Below are 20,513 nucleotides of genomic sequence, written 5' to 3'. Positions count from 1 at the left end.
TGGATTTTTTAAAGTAACATGCCTATAAGACAAAAGACTGGGCCGCTTAAGCCCATATAATAAATAAGCATATAAATCTAACTTATGTGGCAATGAAATCCTAGGTTTAGGTTAAAAATTAAAATAAGACATAACTTCTTGGGCAACAGAAAACATTCAATCGTCTCGATCTCTCTTTTAATTTGCCATGGGGAAAGGGCATGAACCTAGTTCTCCTAAGCGTCTCAGACGAGATACACCCAATTCCTGGTCGGAGCTTCCTCTAGATCTCTTGACTTCATTGTTCGAACGCCTCAGCTTTGCTAATTTCCAACGAGCTAAATCCGTCTGTTCGTCTTGGCACTCCGCATCGCGACAATCCGTTCCCATACAGATCCCTTGGCTAATTCTCTTCCCGGAAGAAGACAACAACAACAACAATTCATGCACGTTGTTCAATCCCGAGGAAAAAGGCAAAGTTTACAAAACGAAAGATCTTGGTGTTGAATTTGCAAAGAGTGTTTGTACTGCAACCTACGGAAGCTGGCTCCTTATGCGAGATCCACCGTATAATCTCTATATTCTGAATCTATTCACCCGCGAGAGGATCAATCTACCTCCTTTTGAGTCACAACTTGGGATGACAAAGATCGAGCGAACCATAGATGATCAGTTTCGCATTTCACCCCATTACAACGGTAGGGAGTACCACAAACGTATTAGAATACAATCCCCTGTGTTTTGGATCGACGAGAAAACCAAAGATTACGTAGTTATATGGGGACTTGGAAGTTTGTGTGTGGTTTATTCCAAGAAAGGAGATAAATGTTGGAATCAAATTCCAGAAAGTTCACATTGTCATCACATGGTTTACAAGGATCACAAGCTTTACCTCTCCAAGTCTAACTACAAATATGAATTCAGAATCTTTGATTTCTCTAGAGAGATTCCGCAACAAACCTTTCAAGGTTGTGTCATTATGCAAGGACTTACATTAAATCATCATCCTGGTCAACCAGGTTATCCCTTTAGTACTATTGATACAAAACTTGTTGTCACAGTAACTGGAGATGTCCTCAAGGTTGATAGAATAGTGGAACGTAACACCAGAATCTGCAGATTTTTCGACGTCTACAAGGTTTATTCATCGGTGTCCTATAAGAAATATGAAAAAGTTGAATCTTTGGGCAACGAGGCAATTCTTTTGGATCTAGGTATCACTATGCTAGCCAATGACATTGTGGGACTCGAAAAAAATTCCATCTATTTCAGTGGTACTCATACAAAGTCAGAGGTCATTAACGATACATTTATCTTCAGTCTCGAGACACAGAAGATGGATCTAGTGCACAAATTTGATTGTTCATCAGCTCAACTCTCTAGTGCTCGAAGGTTCTTACCAAGTTTCACACAAACTTGATTGTTCATATGTTATTTTTCTGATTTTCTCTAATGAATAATGATGACGTGTTTGATTTTTTTTAGTTAAAAATTTACAAGATTATATAATTGTAAAGATTCTCAAAAGCGTCTCAGACGAGATACATCTCATTCCTTGTCGGAACTTCCTCTAGACGAGCCAAATCTGTGTGTTCGTCTTGGTACTCTGCTTCGAGACAATGCGTGCTCAAAAATCAGATCCCTTGGCTGATTCTGTTCCCCAAAGACAAAAACAACAACAACAACAACAACAACAATTCATACACGCTCCTCAATCCCGAGGAAAAACACAAACGTTACAAAACGCAAGATCTTGGTGTGGAATTTGCAAAGAGTGTTTGTTTAGAAACCTATGGAAGTTGGCTCCTTATGTAAGATTCAAAGTATAATCTAAACATTTTGAATCCATTCACCCGCGAGAGGATCAAACATCCTCGTGTGGAGTCACAACTTGGCATGGTAAAGGTTGAACGAATCATCGATGATAGATTTCGCATTTCATATAATCACGTCGGAACTCGGAAGCAAGTTCAAAGGTATGAGTATAGGATCCCCTGTGTTTTGGATTGACGAGAAAACCAAGGATTATTAGTTCTTTGGGGACTTGAAGCTTGGTGTGTGGTTTCTTCCAAGAAAAGGGATACCTCGTGGAATCAAATTCTCAACACTTCATATTGTCGTGACATGGTTTACAAGGATCACAAGCTTTACTTCTTAACCAGTTTTTGTGGTTTAAAAATCTTCGATTTTTCTGATGAGATTCCACAACAAATCTTCAAATGTGGTAGGTTTCTGAATAGATTTGATCATTTGAGATAGGTCCTCCTTCTCCTTATGGTCAACGAAGTGAAATGTTAGAAGGTCTCCGTCCTCGTCGACCAAGCGATTCTTGGTTTTTTGTTGATCCAAAACTTGTAGTCACAGACTCACAGTAAGAGGAGATGTCCTAAGGGTCATTATGAAACAGCATAGGTCTACAAAAATATGGTCCTTCCACGTCAACTACATTTATTTATCAGGGAACTTCAAGAAATCTGAACAAGTTGATTCTTTGGGCGACGAGGCAATGCTTTTGGATTTAGGCATCACTGTGCCCTCCAGTGAAATTGATGGACTCAATGGAAATTCCATCTATTTCAGTGGCAGTCATGGACATAAGAAGACAAATGGTATTTTAATCTTCAATCTCGAGACAGAGAAGTTGGAGAAACTGCACAAGTTTGACTGTTCACCCATCCAACTCCCTAGAGCTTGACGGTTCTTAGCTCTTACCAAGTTTCACGCAGACATGATCGCTCTCAACTATTAGGTTTTCCTCTTTAATATGTGTTTTTCTCTAACTAATGATGATGACGTTCTGTTTTTTTTTATTATTATAAGTTTTATATATATGCAATGCACAAAGGTTTAAATACAAATTAACTAGGAAATTGGGTACAAAATATATGCTTAAGTGAGCTTTTGTTGTGGAGTCCAACTGAAAATAAAGATATCACCTGTGTTATTCTCAACACTATACCAAAAACACTGTCTTGTCTCCCAAATTAAGAATCACTTTGTTTCATATTTTCATAAAGAACCCATGAATAAACCTTGTAGACCTAGAAGGTAAAGTAAAGCCAGGTCTTAACAGTCTTTCAACTTTGAGAACATCTTCTGACTCATGTTATTGTCACTAGACTCACTACAAGTGTTGTCGCAAGAACGCGCTATGAATTACTTGGTTAAAAATGAGAGAGGACCTAACTCCAATTTTTCAGAAGGATACCACCTTTGAAACTAGCAAAGTAGCTTAAGACTATTTTTATTGGGAGGTTCTTAACTTGGTTCTTAGCTCAAAAGATCTTAAAATTAAAGGTGTAATTGATGATTTTGCTAAAGAATGACTCTTAGCTAAAAGTCAAAAATTGGGCTAAGAACCAAAAAATTTACTAAGAACCAAAAGTAAGCACATCTCAATAATGTTGCTCTAAGAAGTAAAGCTTCTGAAGAAAACAATCTAAAATTTTTGGAATTTGATTCCACAAGTCATCTCCTTTTGCATAAACTCAATACATTCCAATTTTCAAAAGTAAATTAATAATCTTTTTCCTCTATATGTTTTAACAAATACCATTTTACCTGCACTAAATTCGTAGTCTTGTAACAAGTATAAAATATTACAAACCTTAGTTTACGTCAACATGAAACCAAGCCATAGAAAATGGAGAAAAAGTAGTTACATATTAATAAGCATCGAGTTTTAATTACATGATATAATTATATAAGCAAATACGATAATCTACCTAAATCCACACATCGTACTAACAGCAAAAGCAGCAATTATAAAAAAACCGAAATTAAGAACAATAAAAATGGACCCTCGAGACTATATATTAAGAGGGTCTTTTGATAAAATGAACACTTTTACAAGATTACTATAAAACAAAACAAATAAAGTCAATAAACTTTCTTAATGAAGAGATTACGAAAGCCAAATAAACCATTAGGATTAGGATTATTAGCGTTGGCATTATTATTATTATTGTCACTCCCAATGTTACTATTACCACCACCACTCTCTTCGGTTCTGCAGCTTAACCGGCTCCGATAACCGATGCACATAGGCACGTTCAAGTTCAAGACTTTTGCTTTATTGCTCTCAATTACCGTTTTACCCTTACGCGTCTCGGGAATCTCCCTTTTACCCACAACCCGACCCATCGGTTCGGGTATCGTTTTCCCAACCGGAGCTCCACCTCCTCGCCGGACTTGCCAAACCGGACTGCTCCGACCAAGATGGACGCCGTTTCGACCGGGACTACTTGGCCACTTCCTCGATTTGGATTCTCCGGTGGAGTTGCTACGTGAACACGGCGCACTGCTAACTTTCCGGGTCGTCGGAGCTCCAAACGACATCCTGGGTCGGGTCACGTTGTTCCCTGCGGATCTACTTCTTGAAAACGGCCAAATGTTGATATTCAGCTCCGCTCCTGAACCCGAACCCGAACCCGAACCCGACCCGGTTTTCTTCTTCTCCTTCTTATTCTCTTTCACCTTCTCTTTCTTCCCCGGCGGTTTGGTTTCGCTCTTTCTGAAAATATCTCTCCACCGCTTCGAAACCGTTGTTTCTCGGGTCAACTCGGATCCTAAACCGGGTTCAAGATCATTCTTTTGCTCTGTAATCAAAGTAACCGGTGAAGGAGATGCATCCGGGTCGCATTCTACGATATTCGGGTCGGATGGAAGCTCTGACTTCACGGAGAGGAGGTGAAGAGGAAGAAGAACACCGTCGTGAAAAAGCTCGTCGGCGGAGAGGAGATCTGAGTCAGCTTGAGGAAATGAAGTGTTAGTGAGACGCCAGAACTCGAACTCAGGTGGGTTAGAGTCGCAGCTGCTTCTCCGTCGTTGACTACCACATGGAGAAAGAATCTCCGGTGGTGGTTTACTACGTATGCTCGTCGGACTATCCATTGTTGCAGAGTATAGAGAGAGAGAGAATTTTGGGAGGTTGAAGAAGAAGAAGAAGATAATAAATTAATGAATTCGTTAGAGAGAGAAAGATGATGGGCAGGTGCAGTGTGACCATATATGCAGAGTTTGTGGTACTTACATAAATGACGCAAAATTATTTACCAAATTTTTTCCATAATAATTGTTTTTTTATATTGCTTGTTTTTTTTTTTTTTTTTGAACAAATATATTGCTTGTTTTATTACTTAAAATTGGAAAATCACAATATCTATAGACGTGGATATAATACTTAACGTGGAATACAGAATGCAAGGATTTAATAGATCATTTTTTTGCCTAAATAAGTAAATATGTTCTAATGTTTTTAATCTAATCTCTCGGCTACTTAATTTTATTAACTTTTTTGATACCCAATGTGATTAGTCAAGTTGGGACTCATTATCAAATTTTTCATACGGTAAATCACTAGACATTTGTCATTTTTTCCTCTTGGTTTTTGTTGCAACACATATATTTTATTTTATATTTTAGCAAAAAACACATATATTTTATTTGATGTTAAATTTACCATTAATGATATATATTCTCAACACCCTAGAAGCTTTATGTCTCCTCACTATCTATATACCATCCAACTCATTAACTCTCCTCACCAAACTTGATTTTAACCAAATAAATATATGAATCATTTCTACATTTCAAGGGACAAGCTAACGAAATTATAGGTCTTAAGATGTAAATTGCCAAATTCTTAAATAAAAACCAACTCTTGATAAAGACTCTTCTAGCAAAATTATGCTAAAAATAGGTTATTTGAAAATTTATAAGTAAGATTCATTTGTTACATTCTTACAAAATACTCGGTTCGTATTGTTTTTTTTCTTTGTCAAGTTATCATTCGTATTGTTTCTCGGTTCTCTTACACATTTACTTAAACAATTACATATAGGTAGGAGGCATAAAAATGAGATGGAGGAATATAAATTCCACTCAAATTTATTCCTGGACCCCTCTGAACTTGATAATTTTTCGATTTCTTGGTGAATGTTTCCCGAGAAAATAGCAAAAGTAAGTTAAACTTTATGGATTATAAGAATAAAACCTCTAAATCGGAGTCGACCCTTTTTCACGTTTAAAATCATATGTGCAATTATCATTACCCTGAACCCAAAAGTCATTTCCATTTTACATTTTTGTCTTATTTTGTTTAAAACACAAAATATTTTTACTTTTTATTCAAATTTGATGTCATTGTGATGTTGGCAATATCAACTTTCAAAACTTCAAAAGTTTAATTATTTATCCATCATGTGATTTTCAATCATTACTTTAATTTGACTATAAACAACTAGACGAACAAACCACATTCCTCGACCGCATTTCATGGAAAATAAAATAGCACATACTTAGGGATTTTACTTAACAAATACTTCTTCCGTTTCAGTTTAGTTGTCGTTTTAGGATTAAAATTTTGTTTCATAATAGTTGTCGTTTTAGGTTTTCAATGCAAATGTTTGGTGAAAATTAATATTTTGTCATTAATGTTTTAGTGTTTTGACCAATGAAAAAATTATAAAATATATTAATAAAAAGTAAAACAAATTTAATGATTTTTTTAATTTGTGTGCAAAAACTTTAAACGACAACTAAAACAAAACAGAGAGAGTAATGAAAAAGAGTACTTAAGAGTTTTGTTTAATTGTAAATACAACCACCAAGTCACCGACGTACACGCAGGCTAGACTTATTTTTTTTTTTTTGGTAAAAGGTGAAGTATTTATACCATTTTCAATTTTGCGACAGCGAATACAGAGGTAACAAAGAAGAAAGGAAAACCAAAAACTACACACTAAAGACCTACGAATACAAGAGAAAACACGACAAAGAAATACGAAAGCGAAGCCACTAGCAGAGACAAGAAGAAGAAACACCGATTCCGAACCGTGAAGCACGGACATTTGCGTAATTGCCGCAGCTCGAAGGAGCTCGAGTCCTCATCGTTGTTGCCACGAGCAAACCATTTCCCGAGGCAGTCCTCAAACCTCAAGAAAGACCGCCTACAGCTTCTCCGAAGACTAACGCAAAAACGGGATCGCTAGAGAGACCTAACCGCACCCGACGGCACGGGAGCGTCAAAGATGACCAGAGAAGCCGTCTCTGTTCACCAATCCTGAGCGTGAAGCCACAGGAGACATCTCCCCGGGATTGAGAAGGGCAACTAGACGAAACCGCCGCCTCTATTCAACCACAAAGCCTTACCAGCTCGAACCACTAAGTAAATCAAGCCGCATCCAAACGAAGAAAGAACAATACAACACCACAACCAAAAACCCACTCCAACCGATGCAAACAACACCGGAGGACCACAAGCCGAGGAGAACCTTACCGGAATGAGCCGAAAAAGCCCAAAGCCACACCGGAGAAGGTCCAAGCCGCCACAAACTCTGGATGAACCGCAGCGAACCGTTAATGACGAATCACACAAAAGCCGTGAGCAACACAGCGGTGAGGAGGACCTCGCCAACAACCACCGCAGGAACCAGCCTCGAACTGCGCCGCCAGCCAACAAACGAACTCCGCCACAACACGAACACCAAGCAACCGTGACCACCATGCCACATCTTTTACTTATGTACAAGGCCTATGTTTATTTGATATTCCTAATCTTTTACTAATCTTTGATATTCCTAATCTTTTACTTATGTACAAGGCCTATGTTTTGTTATCAAGTTTCACTCGTTTTTTCCAAATATAAAACGACAAAATCAATGTTTTGACTTTTTGATGATTAATTTACTAAATAGTCAAATTGTTTCATAAAAGTGGTTTTAGTAGGAAAAATGGATAATTAATCACAATAGGTTGGCGGAACCTAGAAAATGAGTGATCAAACATAAGAAAATCTATAAATACAGTACACTTTAGTTTTTAATTCAAATTTATATCTCCACCACTTTAAAAATGAGTTTCTAACGAATGAATCTTATAATGTTGATATTTTTCTCTACATTCACGAATAGTTTTATTCTTTTGTTCTGTTATGTTTTCTTGTCTTGCCAAATTCGTTTTTCATTATTATTTGGTGTGAAACTTGCCAAGTTATGTTATTTTTAGTTTTTTACGACACAAATATAATAAACAAATGTAGGCTGTTCAAAAACAAAAACAACAAAATGTAGTCCCAAAGTACATTATTATTAGCGAAAAAAGACAGCCAGAAGGGGTAAACGGGCCAAGAATGAGGCCCATTAACAGAAGGAAACAAATAGTTAAAAGAATGAGACGTGATTTTAATAGGACCTACACGTATTAAACACTCGTGAACGTATTGCTTAGCTTTTTCTGCTGTAGCATTACGGGTTCACCACCAGTGGCTGGCTGTGAATTTACCCGTGTTTAAAAAATCGCTAGACGCTAGTCGGACGGTGAGGGTGCACCTAGCGCATAGCAAGAAAATCGGGGATTAATCGGGGATTAGTTTTAGGGCTATTTAATATTTTAAAAACATATTAATCCATTCTAATTAAAAAATTTATATAATATTGTTTTTAAAATTGTATTAAACACATGAGAACAAGATTTTAATTTCAAATTTATGATTTTTATACAAATTACGAACATAAGTAGGACGTTTTGAATTTTAGATAAAAAAAAAGGAAAAACAAAAAAAAAAAAAAAAAATTGGGCTAGGCGCCGTCTAGGCGGGCTAGGCGGCCGCCTACAAAAAATCGGATCTCCGATTTTTCTCACCGATTTGGACAAAATCGCCGCGGTGCTCCTCCGATCAGCGCCTAGGCGGCCGATTTTTAGAACAAGGGAATTTACTAGTTAAAAAAATTATCTTCATTTTAAAAAATAATACTAAGAAAAACGCCTAAACGGCCGATTTTTAGAACAAGGGAATTTACTAGTTAAAGAAATTATCTTCATTTTAAAAAATAATACTAAGAAAAATATGTAAGCAAGCAGAAATATAAAAAGTATCTCATAAAACGAACTCTTTTTTTTTTTCTTTTTTTTTTTTTAAATGATCATCAAGGAAAAAAATAAACAAAAATAGCAAAGAGATTTGTTGGTTGGTTTGTGTTTGGAAACAGACATAGATAATGTAAGGCCATGTGACGGATAGCATTATCTCACACTCATTTAATGTCATAGGGTCGTGATTGTGAAATGTCGTAAATACCCCCAACCTTCTTTGGTCTCTCTCTGCACGAAACTTCGACGTTACATAGATTTGGTATTTTAGGTTTTCACATTTCCCCATCCGTACACTGCCCCCATGTTACGACTTACGAGCATTTTTAATTAGCTTTCAATGACACATTTTTTAATAATTCAAAACATTAGAAACTGATTTGATGTCCTCAAGCTCCTTACGGACCCGTCTTTGGGACATGATACTATTTTTTACGAGATATGCGTTTGAGCTTGCGATTCATTCTCTGTGGGCAGAAAGAAACAATCGAAAACATGGTGAAAATCCGGTGCCATCAACCAATCTGGTCCAAAGACTAGACAAGCAAATTCGCAATAGGATATCTTCTATTCGTGAAAGGGATAGAAGACATGAAGGGTGTATGATGACTTGGTTTGCATCAAGATAAAAAACACCGGTTCTATATGGTTTTCAATTTTTTTAAAACTGTTTAAACAAACGTTGCACTTGTTGTAAAAAAAAAATTTTGAATAAATTTTACATTTTATTCAAAAAAATAGAAACTGATTTGAATTTTTTTTTGGAAATGTTAGTTTTATTACGTTTTATATCTGTTGGTTAACGAAGTTTTAGGCTCGAGTTCCTCTTAGCCAACGCATTTTCTGATAATTTATGAATGATACTCATAAGTTGTTCTTATTTGGATAGTTGATAAATGCTAAACGAACTAAAATTTGGTAATCGACGACGACAGTCAATAATTGTAAACGGAGTTTCTTTGTAGGTCCTTGGACAGCATGCATAATTAATTGTATATGGATTTTTGTTTATTTTTCTTGTCAACGAATTATATTGTTCAAACTAATTACAAATCTAAGGATATGGTTTGAATGTTATTTTGGTACTATGTTATTGTCCATTTTATATATGATCATTCATCCCCAGAATGCTTTATTATTAATTACATTCATACTCAATTCATTATTCATTAATAATCAGTTTAACAAAACGTGGATAAATTAGCAACATAAAATTTAATTTCACTCTATATAAACAAAAAAGCTTTATCTATTCATGCTAAACTAGGATCGGACCCGCGGTCCACCGCGGGAAAATATTGGTTTACATACGTTGATTTTAATAGTGCGTGTTTTAAGTAGAGCGAATCGGATAGTGTACTTATAAATATTCAAAATAACGAATTGTAGAGAAAATGTTAAATTGTTTATAATTAAACCGATCATATTAATTATGATTAAAAATAGAATTTTATGTTTTAGAATTCTAAAATTAGATGATTCATAGGAATTAGAGCAGTAAAAATAGGTAAAAAACCGTGAGTCGAGCCCAAATCAGCTCACTATGGGGCATATTTGTGAAAATATATTAAACCCGTAAATAAACGGGCCACACGGATTGATTCGCAGTGGATCATAGGTTTTTATCGGTTTTCGTCCGCGGGTTGGCGGATCAGCCCGCATGTTAGTATTTATTGATAAAAGTATAATTTATTCAACATTTGGTAATTTAAAAAACTTTTAATAAATGAAATTATAATATTTATAAATATAATGAGATATAAAATTATTTCCTCTAATATTTATTTATTTATTTATTTTAGTAGTATTTAAAAATTTCGTTACTTTAAAATTATTTAAACAAAATCCACGGACAACCCCGCAAATCAGCATACATTCGCGGGACGGATTTGTGTTTTCATATATGCTATCTGCGGGTAGTGTGGACCAACTAACTATATGTCAAAATATATTTTGCCTATCACAAAACGGGTTTAACGGGATGAATCAACTCACTTTGACAGCTCTAGTGGGAATATTATTTAGTCATACAACAAAATATTGTTTGGACATAGGAATAATAGAATCTATATCCTATTTCTTAGATGAGAGATTGAAACTTTGAAAGGTGAAATATAACGATTAATAATTAATTATTATTTTTCATGATTCGCAAAATTTAATAAATATTTATCATCTTGTTGAATAATTCTAAAAATCATATTCAAGAAATCTTTATAATTTTAAAATTAAACTTCTTTGGTAAGTTATAAGTAAGAAAATACCATAATTTCGTTTAATTTAATTAAATTAAAATTAGTTACATTGATTTCATATCTATTTAATTTACACGACCAAAATAAAAATATCTATTTAATTTATAAAATAGATGGGTTAGTTGTGATAAATTTTCTAGAAATCTTTTGAAGCAAGTAAGATATCTTTCAATTAATGCTAATTGGCTAAAATTAGCAAAATTAATGACAAAAACGTTGATTGTTATGGAATTAGTTCCAAAAATATATGAACAAATATATTATACGTAATTAATGTATAGTATTGTTCGGAATATGCTTTTATAATTAGTTACCATAAATACAATCATATTTTATTTGATTTCAATAAATATTTTATTTTAGTTTGATTTTTTATTATTTAATATTAATTAGAAATCATATTCCAAAAAAAATTGAAAGATCCGATTTCAGAAGTTTGGGTCAACTTTCTGATTTTGACCCGACCCATTTGCATTTGTACTTCTCTTTTAATAGTATAGAGATTATAAATCACTCCACTTAAAAAAAAAAAAAAATCAACTCCACTTTATATAATCGTATGTATTACAACGTCGGAAAAATTAATGTTGAATTCTAGAATATCAATGGATATGCTCAGAAGATTAAATAATTAAGTATGTATGCATGATTTTCTTTTAATTAAGTGGACAAGAGAGAGATTGATCTTTTGACAATTTTACCCTTTTATTCTACACACCTAATTACTTATCTAGTTATTATTTTTGTTAGCGTTTATATAAAATATACATATTTTTTCTACACACCTAATTGTTTATCTGGTTATTATTTTTGTTAACATTTACATAAAATAAAGTAAAAATGGAGAAGACGAAGAAGTCGGAGTGAAAATGGAGAGGACAAAGAGGTGGCAAAGAATTTAGGGATGAAAATTATTGTTTAGTAGTTTAAAATAAAAATGGAGAGGACGAAGAGGTGGGGAAAGAAGAAGAAGAAGAGAGAAAGTGATGAGGTGAACTTTGGATGGAGTTGCAGGTGATAATGGAAGAAGAAACAAATCTGGGAGACATGATGACAGAGGAAGATACTCGAGAAGAGAAGAAGATTTTTTTTAACATCTATGATAACATATAAGTTAACCGTGATAAATAAATTATCATGATAAATAAATATGCTAATGCATAAGTTAACGGAAATGAATAAATTATTGAAATAAATAAACATATTATTATATAAGTTTGTTGATAACAATCATATAATAAATATATTAGCACGATAAACATAATTTTACCATACAACATGTAAAGTTATCATGATATAATATAATTTATATTACTAAATTACATAAATAATCACCAAAATCACTATTTTTTATTACATCTCGTGATGAATAAAGTTTTCGATATTTGACTGAACAGTGTTTTTACTTTTTAGTTATCGCGATACAATTTGATTTACATTGTTAATCAAAAAGATAACCACACAAATCATTATTTCTTTATTTCTTCCAATGACGAATAGTATTCGTTTACAAAATAAAGGGTAGTTTTGGTATTAATTGAGTCAGAGGAAAGAGAACTAATAAAAAGAAAAACATGGATAGATTTTTAATTTTTAAGTCTTCTATGCATATCAATTAATATAGCCCTTACTAGAAATGTAAGGTAGGGTTTGGAGTATTCATAAGATTATGGTATCAGAGCCTAGGCTTGTGTGAAGGTAGAGAGAATCATTATTTATGACTGATCGTTTTGAATGTTCTGGAAAACAAACTCTCAATCATGTCTCTTTCTAAGCCTCCTAAACACCCTCAGCTAAATCCTTCTATAGATTCACAATTTGCTATATCTACTTTACCAAAAATCCAAAGAAATAATTCCCTTTCTAAAATAAATTCCTTGTATGAAATCGAATACGTTCCCGGAGATCAACTGCCAGAAATAACTCTCCCGTTGGTTAATCCTTATGAATACTTTGCTAAAAAGCCTAGTGCTTTTTCAGTAAAAGGTGTTCGTGATCTGATCAGGCCATCTTCCAGCCGACGAGTATTGGAGTATGTACAATCCAGCAAGTTTTCATCATGTCAAGTTCCAGCCACCGAAGAAGAACAATTCATCTCGCTAAATATCCCGGAGCATCTTCCAAGGCTATGGCAGCAGCAGGGCTACACTCATCTACACTTTGGTGTAGTACGAATCGGTTTAACCTTACACGCACGAAAAGGTTTACCGGTTGTAGCACGGATTGCTTTGCTTGACTCAAGACTCAAATCCTATCAACAAGCTTGCATCGGAACAGTACAAACAACGCTGAACGCAGGAACAGTATTCATAACATTGTTTCCCAATTTCAATGTCTCACTACAAGATCCAAATCTCCTGAAGGCGCTTAAGGTTCAATTACAACTAATCGGAGCACCTATGCAAGAAGAAAGTGTGGCAGCAACTCTACATCATCAGATCGTATACAGAATCCAAGATCATGCTCTCGATCTTGCATTACCAGCATCAGATGAAGCTTTATACCTTGAAGTCACATCGGCATCGCAAGCACCCAACTCTATTCAAATCCCGAGACAGATATCTCGAGAAGAACTACTACGAAAACTGCCAGAGTCATGGGTAACAAGCTATGAGAAGATACATCAAGCATCTCAAGCACCGATTCAGTCATCTGACGTAAGCTTTCACTCTAGGAGCGATGGAACCACGGAGATAAAGTTTGAAAAGCCAAGTTCATCTTTTCAAAAGAAACTCTTTACTCAATTCACTATCCAAATTAAGGAGCAAGAGTTCTATGATCCCGTCAAAAAGAAAGATCTTCAACCAATCGCTTTTGGTCAGAATGGAACTGTCGTATATCCATTCAAAGATGAGAACGGACATTGCTACTTCGATGTCTACTCATGTACCGCATGTTTAGAAGATTCTTATGAATCGGATGATGAAAAGCGAAGAAAACGGAGAAAAAAGAAGGATCCGCTCTATAAACGCTACCTTGAAGGAGATCCTACAGTAGGTCCACTTGGTGAAGACAACTACGACTTCATAGTCGAGTATTCAACAAAGAAGGAGGACGCAAACCAGCAACTCATGATGATAAGAATGGATTTTCCTCCACCAAAGGACTTTGTCAAGGACAATATTGTGCATACACCAAAAATTGTCCCAAACAACATCAACTCCGCTGGACCCGACGAATTAAGCCAAGCAGAGAAGGTTCTCAACTGGCAAACAGAAAACGCCTTTGTTCAGAATCAATTACTGTCATCCATTAGCCACAAGGTTGATCAAATGTCGGAGAACAACAATAGAAGATTCAACAGTCTGCAAGGAGCTATATCAGAGATTCAACAGAAACTCAGCAACTTGCACCAAGAAATGATGGCTATGGCGAAACAAATGAAGGTTAATACATCTCAGTTCAGAAGTAAAGAAGCTGAACAAACCAATCTTAAATATCAACTCAAAGATCTTCAAAGAAGCCTAGAAAGTCTAGTCCAGAATCAGAGGCGAGTTAATCTGTATAATCCTTTTGACTACATGTCATCTGGATTACCCACATATCAAGAATCATATTCTCCAGGATTTCTGTCTGGATATCAAGATCCAAAACCAAAACAGCCTGTACCTGGATTCTTATCCTCGGATGAAGCCTTTACATCTCGGTTTGGTACAACTTCAATCAGCAATTACAAAACAAAGGTGGCAAGAACTAAACCAAGGCGTCAAAAGGATTCTGAGTTTCCCATCAATCCATCCAAGAAGCCAAGCTTCACATCTTCATCAAGCCATGAGTCCGCTCAAGATGAAAAGAAAGAGGATGTTGCAAAAGAAGAAGAAATTGCGATGATCGAGTTTTCGATGTCTAGTTTACTAGACAATCTCGTAAAAACATCTGATGATGAAAGACAAGAATTGCAAGTTCAATCAAAAGAGCAGCAGTCGCTACCAATTGTTACAATGACTCACATCTCAGCTCTTTCAGATTCAACCTCTTACGTCGATGAATCAGAAACAGATAAATCTCTTCCAAATCAGTTTGCAATCGGAGATGAGTCACATATTCCAAAAGAAGAGCCGATCTATGAAGAAATTTCAAGTGACGAAGAGATGAGCTATGAAGCTCAAGGCGTACCAAAGAAACAATTTGCATCAAAGATAATGGTGTTCACATTCGATGACATTCCTTTTGAAAAATGGAATAGTCGTCTCGATGAGTTTCATGCGTGGATGACCTCCGAAGCAATCACTTCCCCAACAGAAGTGGTGATACAACAATTCACATCAAGACTGTCAGGCGCATTAAAAGAATGGTGGAATTCGCTTGGAGAATATCGGCAGCAGCAGGTGTATCAGACAACGATACCTCTACTTCTTGGAGAAATACATAGAGAATTCGTTGGCACCCCAAATCATTTAAAAGAACAACTACAAGAAGAATTCTACACAGCAAAGTGTTGTTCATTGAAGAAGAGAGATTTAGCAAAGCATTTCGAGCGGCAAACTCGAAGGTATTATGCTCTCAATGGTCTAAACAATCCAAGCCTGAAGCAAGTCTATCTCTCATCCATCGACGACTACCTAAGTCAACAAACAAAGCTGTATATCAGAGATCAAGGGCAGACGATTGAAGAAATCTCGATTGGACAGATACAGCAGCAGGTGTTCAGAACTCTTGACAAGCTTTGCAAGCAAAAAGAATTTTGGTCAGAATTCATGGACAAGTCAAAGCATCTTTCGAAGATATGTGCTCGCCCAGATCTAAACATCAAATGTTCGAAAAAGAAAAAATGTTCATGTGAAGATCGACGAAAAGATCGAAGAGGATCCAAGAAATCATTCTTGAAGTCGAAATATTTCAACAAGATCAAACGCAAGCGATTCTTTAGGAAAAAGAAAAGCTTCGAGAAAACTTCAAAATGTTTTCTATGCAGAAAGACGGGGCATTTTGCAAAAGACTGTCCAAACAAGTCTAAAAAGAAGAAGCAGTATCTCATTCATTCGATATCCAAGATAGCTCCAGATCTTGATATTGATAACCACGATCTTGAGTCAATACTATCTTATGATAGTGACGAGAATGATGCTATATGCAGTTATTCGGATTATGACGAATCTTCAGAATCCTCATCCGAAGATGACAAAGACGATGATTGTTGTTTCAAGATTACCCAGATCCCTCAGGAAGATGAACTTCAGACGCCACATCTACCAGTAACCATCTTTGATCCTTCCAAACGAGAAAAGCCAGTGCATGCAATCGCATTCTTCGACGCAGGAGCTCATACAACAATCATAAATCCAAAGATTCTCTCACGAGCCATGTGGATGCCTCATCAACAAGATTTCAGAGTCGCGAATGCTGGATCCCTGACGGTTAAGCTAAAATCAAAACCAATCACGATAGAGCTTTTTCCAGGATGTCAAGTTACTAAGGAAGTACTAGGTTCATCTGCACCTGGTAAAGACTTAATCCTTGGGTGGGATACTTATTCGGCACTGAAGAAGAAGTTCGGTATCTCTCTTGAACCAAGAGGTGTGAGATGGAAAAATCTCTACAAAGCTTTTACCACGATGCATCGCCTGTTCTCAATCGAAGACTCAGCATCTGCAGAATTCAACAAAATTGAAGAAGAATTAAAGATGACATCATGTGCTGATTCACACACGGAGTTCCTTCAAAAGTGTAATCATCCGCTATGGTTAAACGCAAGCTTCTTCGTATCCCTACCATTCAAAGAAGATGTACACACAACACCAACAAAAGCAAGCCATGCAGGAATGCCTCCAACACTGTTGCAGAAGGCAAATGAGGAATGCAATCAATTGATGGATCAAGGTATCATCTCAAGAACAAACTCTCCATGGGCATGCAAAGCGTTCTACGTTAATAATCGTGCAGAACAAGCAAGAGGAAAACTCAGATTAGTTATCGACTACAAGCCGTTGAACCAATATCTGCAAGACGTCAAGTTTCCACTGCCAAATAAAAGAGCGCTTCTCCAACATCTCCAAGGTGCAAAAATATTTTCGAAGTTTGATCTGAAGTCAGGATTTTGGCAACTCGGTGTTCATCCTGAAGAAAGATACAAAACTGCGTTTTGTCTTCCAAATAGACACCTTCAATGGAATGTCTTACCCTTTGGTCTCAAGACGGCGCCATCGCTATTTCAACAAGCAATGTTACGTATATTCGAGCCATTGTTACACACAGCTCTTATATACATTGATGACATACTCATCTTCTCGAAGAATGAAGAAGAGCATATTCAGGCGCTACAACAGTTTCAAGACATCATCAAGAAAAACGGAATCATGCTATCAGCCAGAAAGATGATAATAGCCCAGCCCAACATTGATTTTCTTGGCATGCATATCAAAGAAGGAAGTTTCACACCACAGGCCCATTTAGCTACAGAACTTCTAGATTTTCCTGATGAAAATCTCACAAGGCGACAAATTCAACAATTTCTTGGAGTAATCAATTATGTGGGAGACTTCATTCCACACCTTTCCAGAATGACAAGACCTCTACAGAAGATGTTGTCGAAAAATCCTCCTTTATGGACATCACGACAAACTGAAGCCATCAAAAGTCTAAAAGCAGAAGTGCAAAAGCTACCTCCTTTAAAGATTCCCTCCTCAGGCATGCGTATTCTACAGACAGACGCTAGCGATAAGTATTGGGGAGCAATACTGTTTGAAGAGATGGATGGAAAAAGACAAATCTGTGGATACAAGAGTGGTCGTTTCAAGGATTCAGAGCAACATTATCACTCAACGTTCAAGGAGATTTTAGCGGTCAAAAAGGCTATCGAGAGGATCGAAAATTCAAATATGCCAGAAGAAGTCCTCTGTTTCCTCTGGTATCTCTGTGCAGTCTACACTGTAGGAATTGCTTTCGACATCCAATGGCTATACCATTACGTCAACACTGTTCAAGACAAAAAGGACAGCTTCTCAACGTTCCTAAGGTGGTTTTCACCATTGACTGTCTGGAGTGGAAAACTACGAAGATCCGCAAATGCAACAAATCTAACATTCAAGAAGCTGAAGAAAGGTAGACTCAACCCATTCTTCAATCTACATTCAATCTACTTCTTTCATCGTCCCGTTAAGGTCAACCGCAAAACAAGCAAAATCCTCGCTCTCCCAACTCTCATTCATCACGGTGATTTTTCAAGAGGAGTTCGTCCAGATTTCAACCTTCAAGACAACGAAGCATACGAGAACTTTCAAACTCATGCGTTTCACCTCAACAATGCAAGACAAACATTCCCCATTCCTTTCATACCTAACTGGGTTTATTATCCAGTCGACTATCAGATGCAACTTGATGAAGATTTACAGTATCACATGATGAAGTTCAACAAAGGAAGACCAAGCAGTCCAAAAGAAGATAAACAAGAGACAACTCCCCAGATGACTTCTCAAGATTAATGTGCCGATTACTTCAAAGACGCTCAATCGCCAGATGATGAAGTAAACGTTGAAGAAATCGAAAAGAAGTTCAAATTCTACATAAATGTTCAACCAGGAGAAGATGCACGAATGATCGAGAACTCGTATGAATGTCCAGGTGATCATTATGGATGCTGCGAAGAACATATGCTGGAGTTCGAAATGGATCATTAAGCGGTATGTTAAATATAAAATATAATATGATATGTTTAAAAATCATGTAAAATAAATAATGATGTAAGCGATGATGTAATCGCTGATGTAATGATTATGTAAGCAATGATGTAAGCGATGATGTATCGCTGAGGTAAGCGCTTATGTCAGCGCCTTATAAACCTCCTATAAATAAGTGTGTACCCCTTGTAAGATTCCATAACTTGAAATATCATAAAATTTCATAATAGCTTTCTCTCTCTAAATGTTTCTCTAACTTCTCTCTAAGTTTTCCAGACTTCCTACTTTCTTCATAAACCTTGTTTCTTTCTATTCTAAACACAGTCGCGATTCTGTATTGTTCTCTTAAGGTTAGCATAAGTGGTCCGTCAATACGACGGTCGAACACGGCAGTCAATAGTACTCGCCGGGGTTTCACAGTTCCTAATAGTGGGTTGAGCAACACAGAGGCAAGAGGCCCGAATCGCTCCCTTTACCTGGAATATGAACCCTTGCTTGTAAACACGACTGTCGTCTAGACTTAGTCAACACGACCCTCCGCTCGTGCTAGCTTTAAGATTATGGTATCAGAGCCAAAGGCTTGTGTGAAGGTAGAGAGAATCATTGTTTATGACTGATCGTTTTGAATGTTCTGGAAAACAAACTCTCAATCATGTCTCTTTCTAAAGCTCCTAAACACCCTCAGCTAAATCCTTCTATAGATTCACAATTTGCTATATCCACTTTACCAAAAATCCAAAGAAATAATTCCCTTTCTAAAATAAATTCCTTGTATGAAATCGAATACATTCCCGGAGATCAACTGCCAGAAACAACTCTCCCGTTGGTTAATCCTTATGAATACTTTGCTAAAAAGCCTAGTGCTTTTTCAGTAAAAGGTGTTCGTGATCTGATCAGGCCATCTTCCAGCCGACGAGTATTGGAGTATGTACAATCCAGCAAGTTTTCATCATGTCAAGTTCCAGCCACCGAAGAAGAACAATTCATCTCGCTAAATATCCCGGAGCATCTTCCAAGGCTATGGCAGCAGCAGGGCTACACTCATCTACACTTTGGTGTAGTACGAATCGGTTTAACCTTACACGCACGAAAAGGTTTACCGGTTGTAGCACGGATTGCTTTGCTTGACTCAAGACTCAAATCCTATCAACAAGCTTGCATCGGAACAGTACAAACAACGCTGAACGCAGGAACAGTATTCATAACACTGTTTCCCAATTTCAATGTCTCACTACAAGATCCAAATCTCCTGAAGGCGCTTAAGGTTCAATTACAACTAATCGGAGCACCTATGCAAGAAGAAAGTGTGGCAGCAACTCTACATCATCAGATCGTATACAGAATCCAAGATCATGCTCTCGATCTTGCATTACCAGCATCAGATGAAGCTTTATACCTTGAAGTCACATCGGCATCGCAAGCACCCAACTCTATTCAAATCCCGAGACAGATATCTCGAGAAGAACTACTACGAAAACTGCCAGAGTCATGGGTAACAAGCTATGAGAAGATACATCAAGCATCTCAAGCACCGATTCAGTCATCTGACGTAAGCTTTCACTCTAGGAGCGATGGAACCACGGAGATAAAGTTCGAAAAGCCTAGATCGTCTTTTCAAAAGAAACTATTTACTCAATTCACTATCCAAATTGAGGAGCAAGAGTTCTATGATCCCGTCAAAAAGAAAGATCTTCAACCAATCGCTTTTGGTCAGAATGGAACTGTCGTATATCCATTCAAAGATGAGAACGGACATTGTTACTTCGATGTATGGTCATGCACCGCATGTTTG

General features: G+C 36.5%; 2 protein-coding genes and 1 pseudogene across 2 annotated transcripts; 2 read left to right on the top strand and 1 right to left on the bottom strand.

Annotated features, from left to right (window-relative positions):
* Positions 1-50: 50 nt before the first annotated feature.
* LOC9303858 (putative F-box protein At4g22180) lies at positions 51-1,509 on the top strand. Its single transcript, XM_021017869.1, has one exon. The coding sequence runs from the start codon at positions 188-190 to the stop codon at positions 1,397-1,399; it is 1,212 nt and encodes a 403-aa protein (XP_020873528.1). The 5' UTR covers positions 51-187; the 3' UTR covers positions 1,400-1,509.
* On the top strand, positions 1,442-2,241 carry LOC110226186 (annotated as a pseudogene).
* A 1,377-nt stretch (positions 2,242-3,618) lies between these two features.
* On the bottom strand, positions 3,619-5,058 carry LOC9303857. The gene has a single exon (XM_002867739.2). It carries the CDS (start codon positions 4,870-4,872, stop codon positions 3,859-3,861), a length of 1,014 nt encoding a protein of 337 aa, XP_002867785.1. The 5' UTR covers positions 4,873-5,058; the 3' UTR covers positions 3,619-3,858.
* Positions 5,059-20,513: the final 15,455 nt, after the last annotated feature.

This window comes from Arabidopsis lyrata, assembly GCF_000004255.2.
Source record: "Arabidopsis lyrata subsp. lyrata unplaced genomic scaffold ARALYscaffold_7, whole genome shotgun sequence".
Taxonomy (NCBI): domain Eukaryota; kingdom Viridiplantae; phylum Streptophyta; class Magnoliopsida; order Brassicales; family Brassicaceae; genus Arabidopsis; species Arabidopsis lyrata.
Note: the sequence above shows the minus strand (reverse complement) of the source record. Positions and strands in the feature narration are given on the sequence as shown.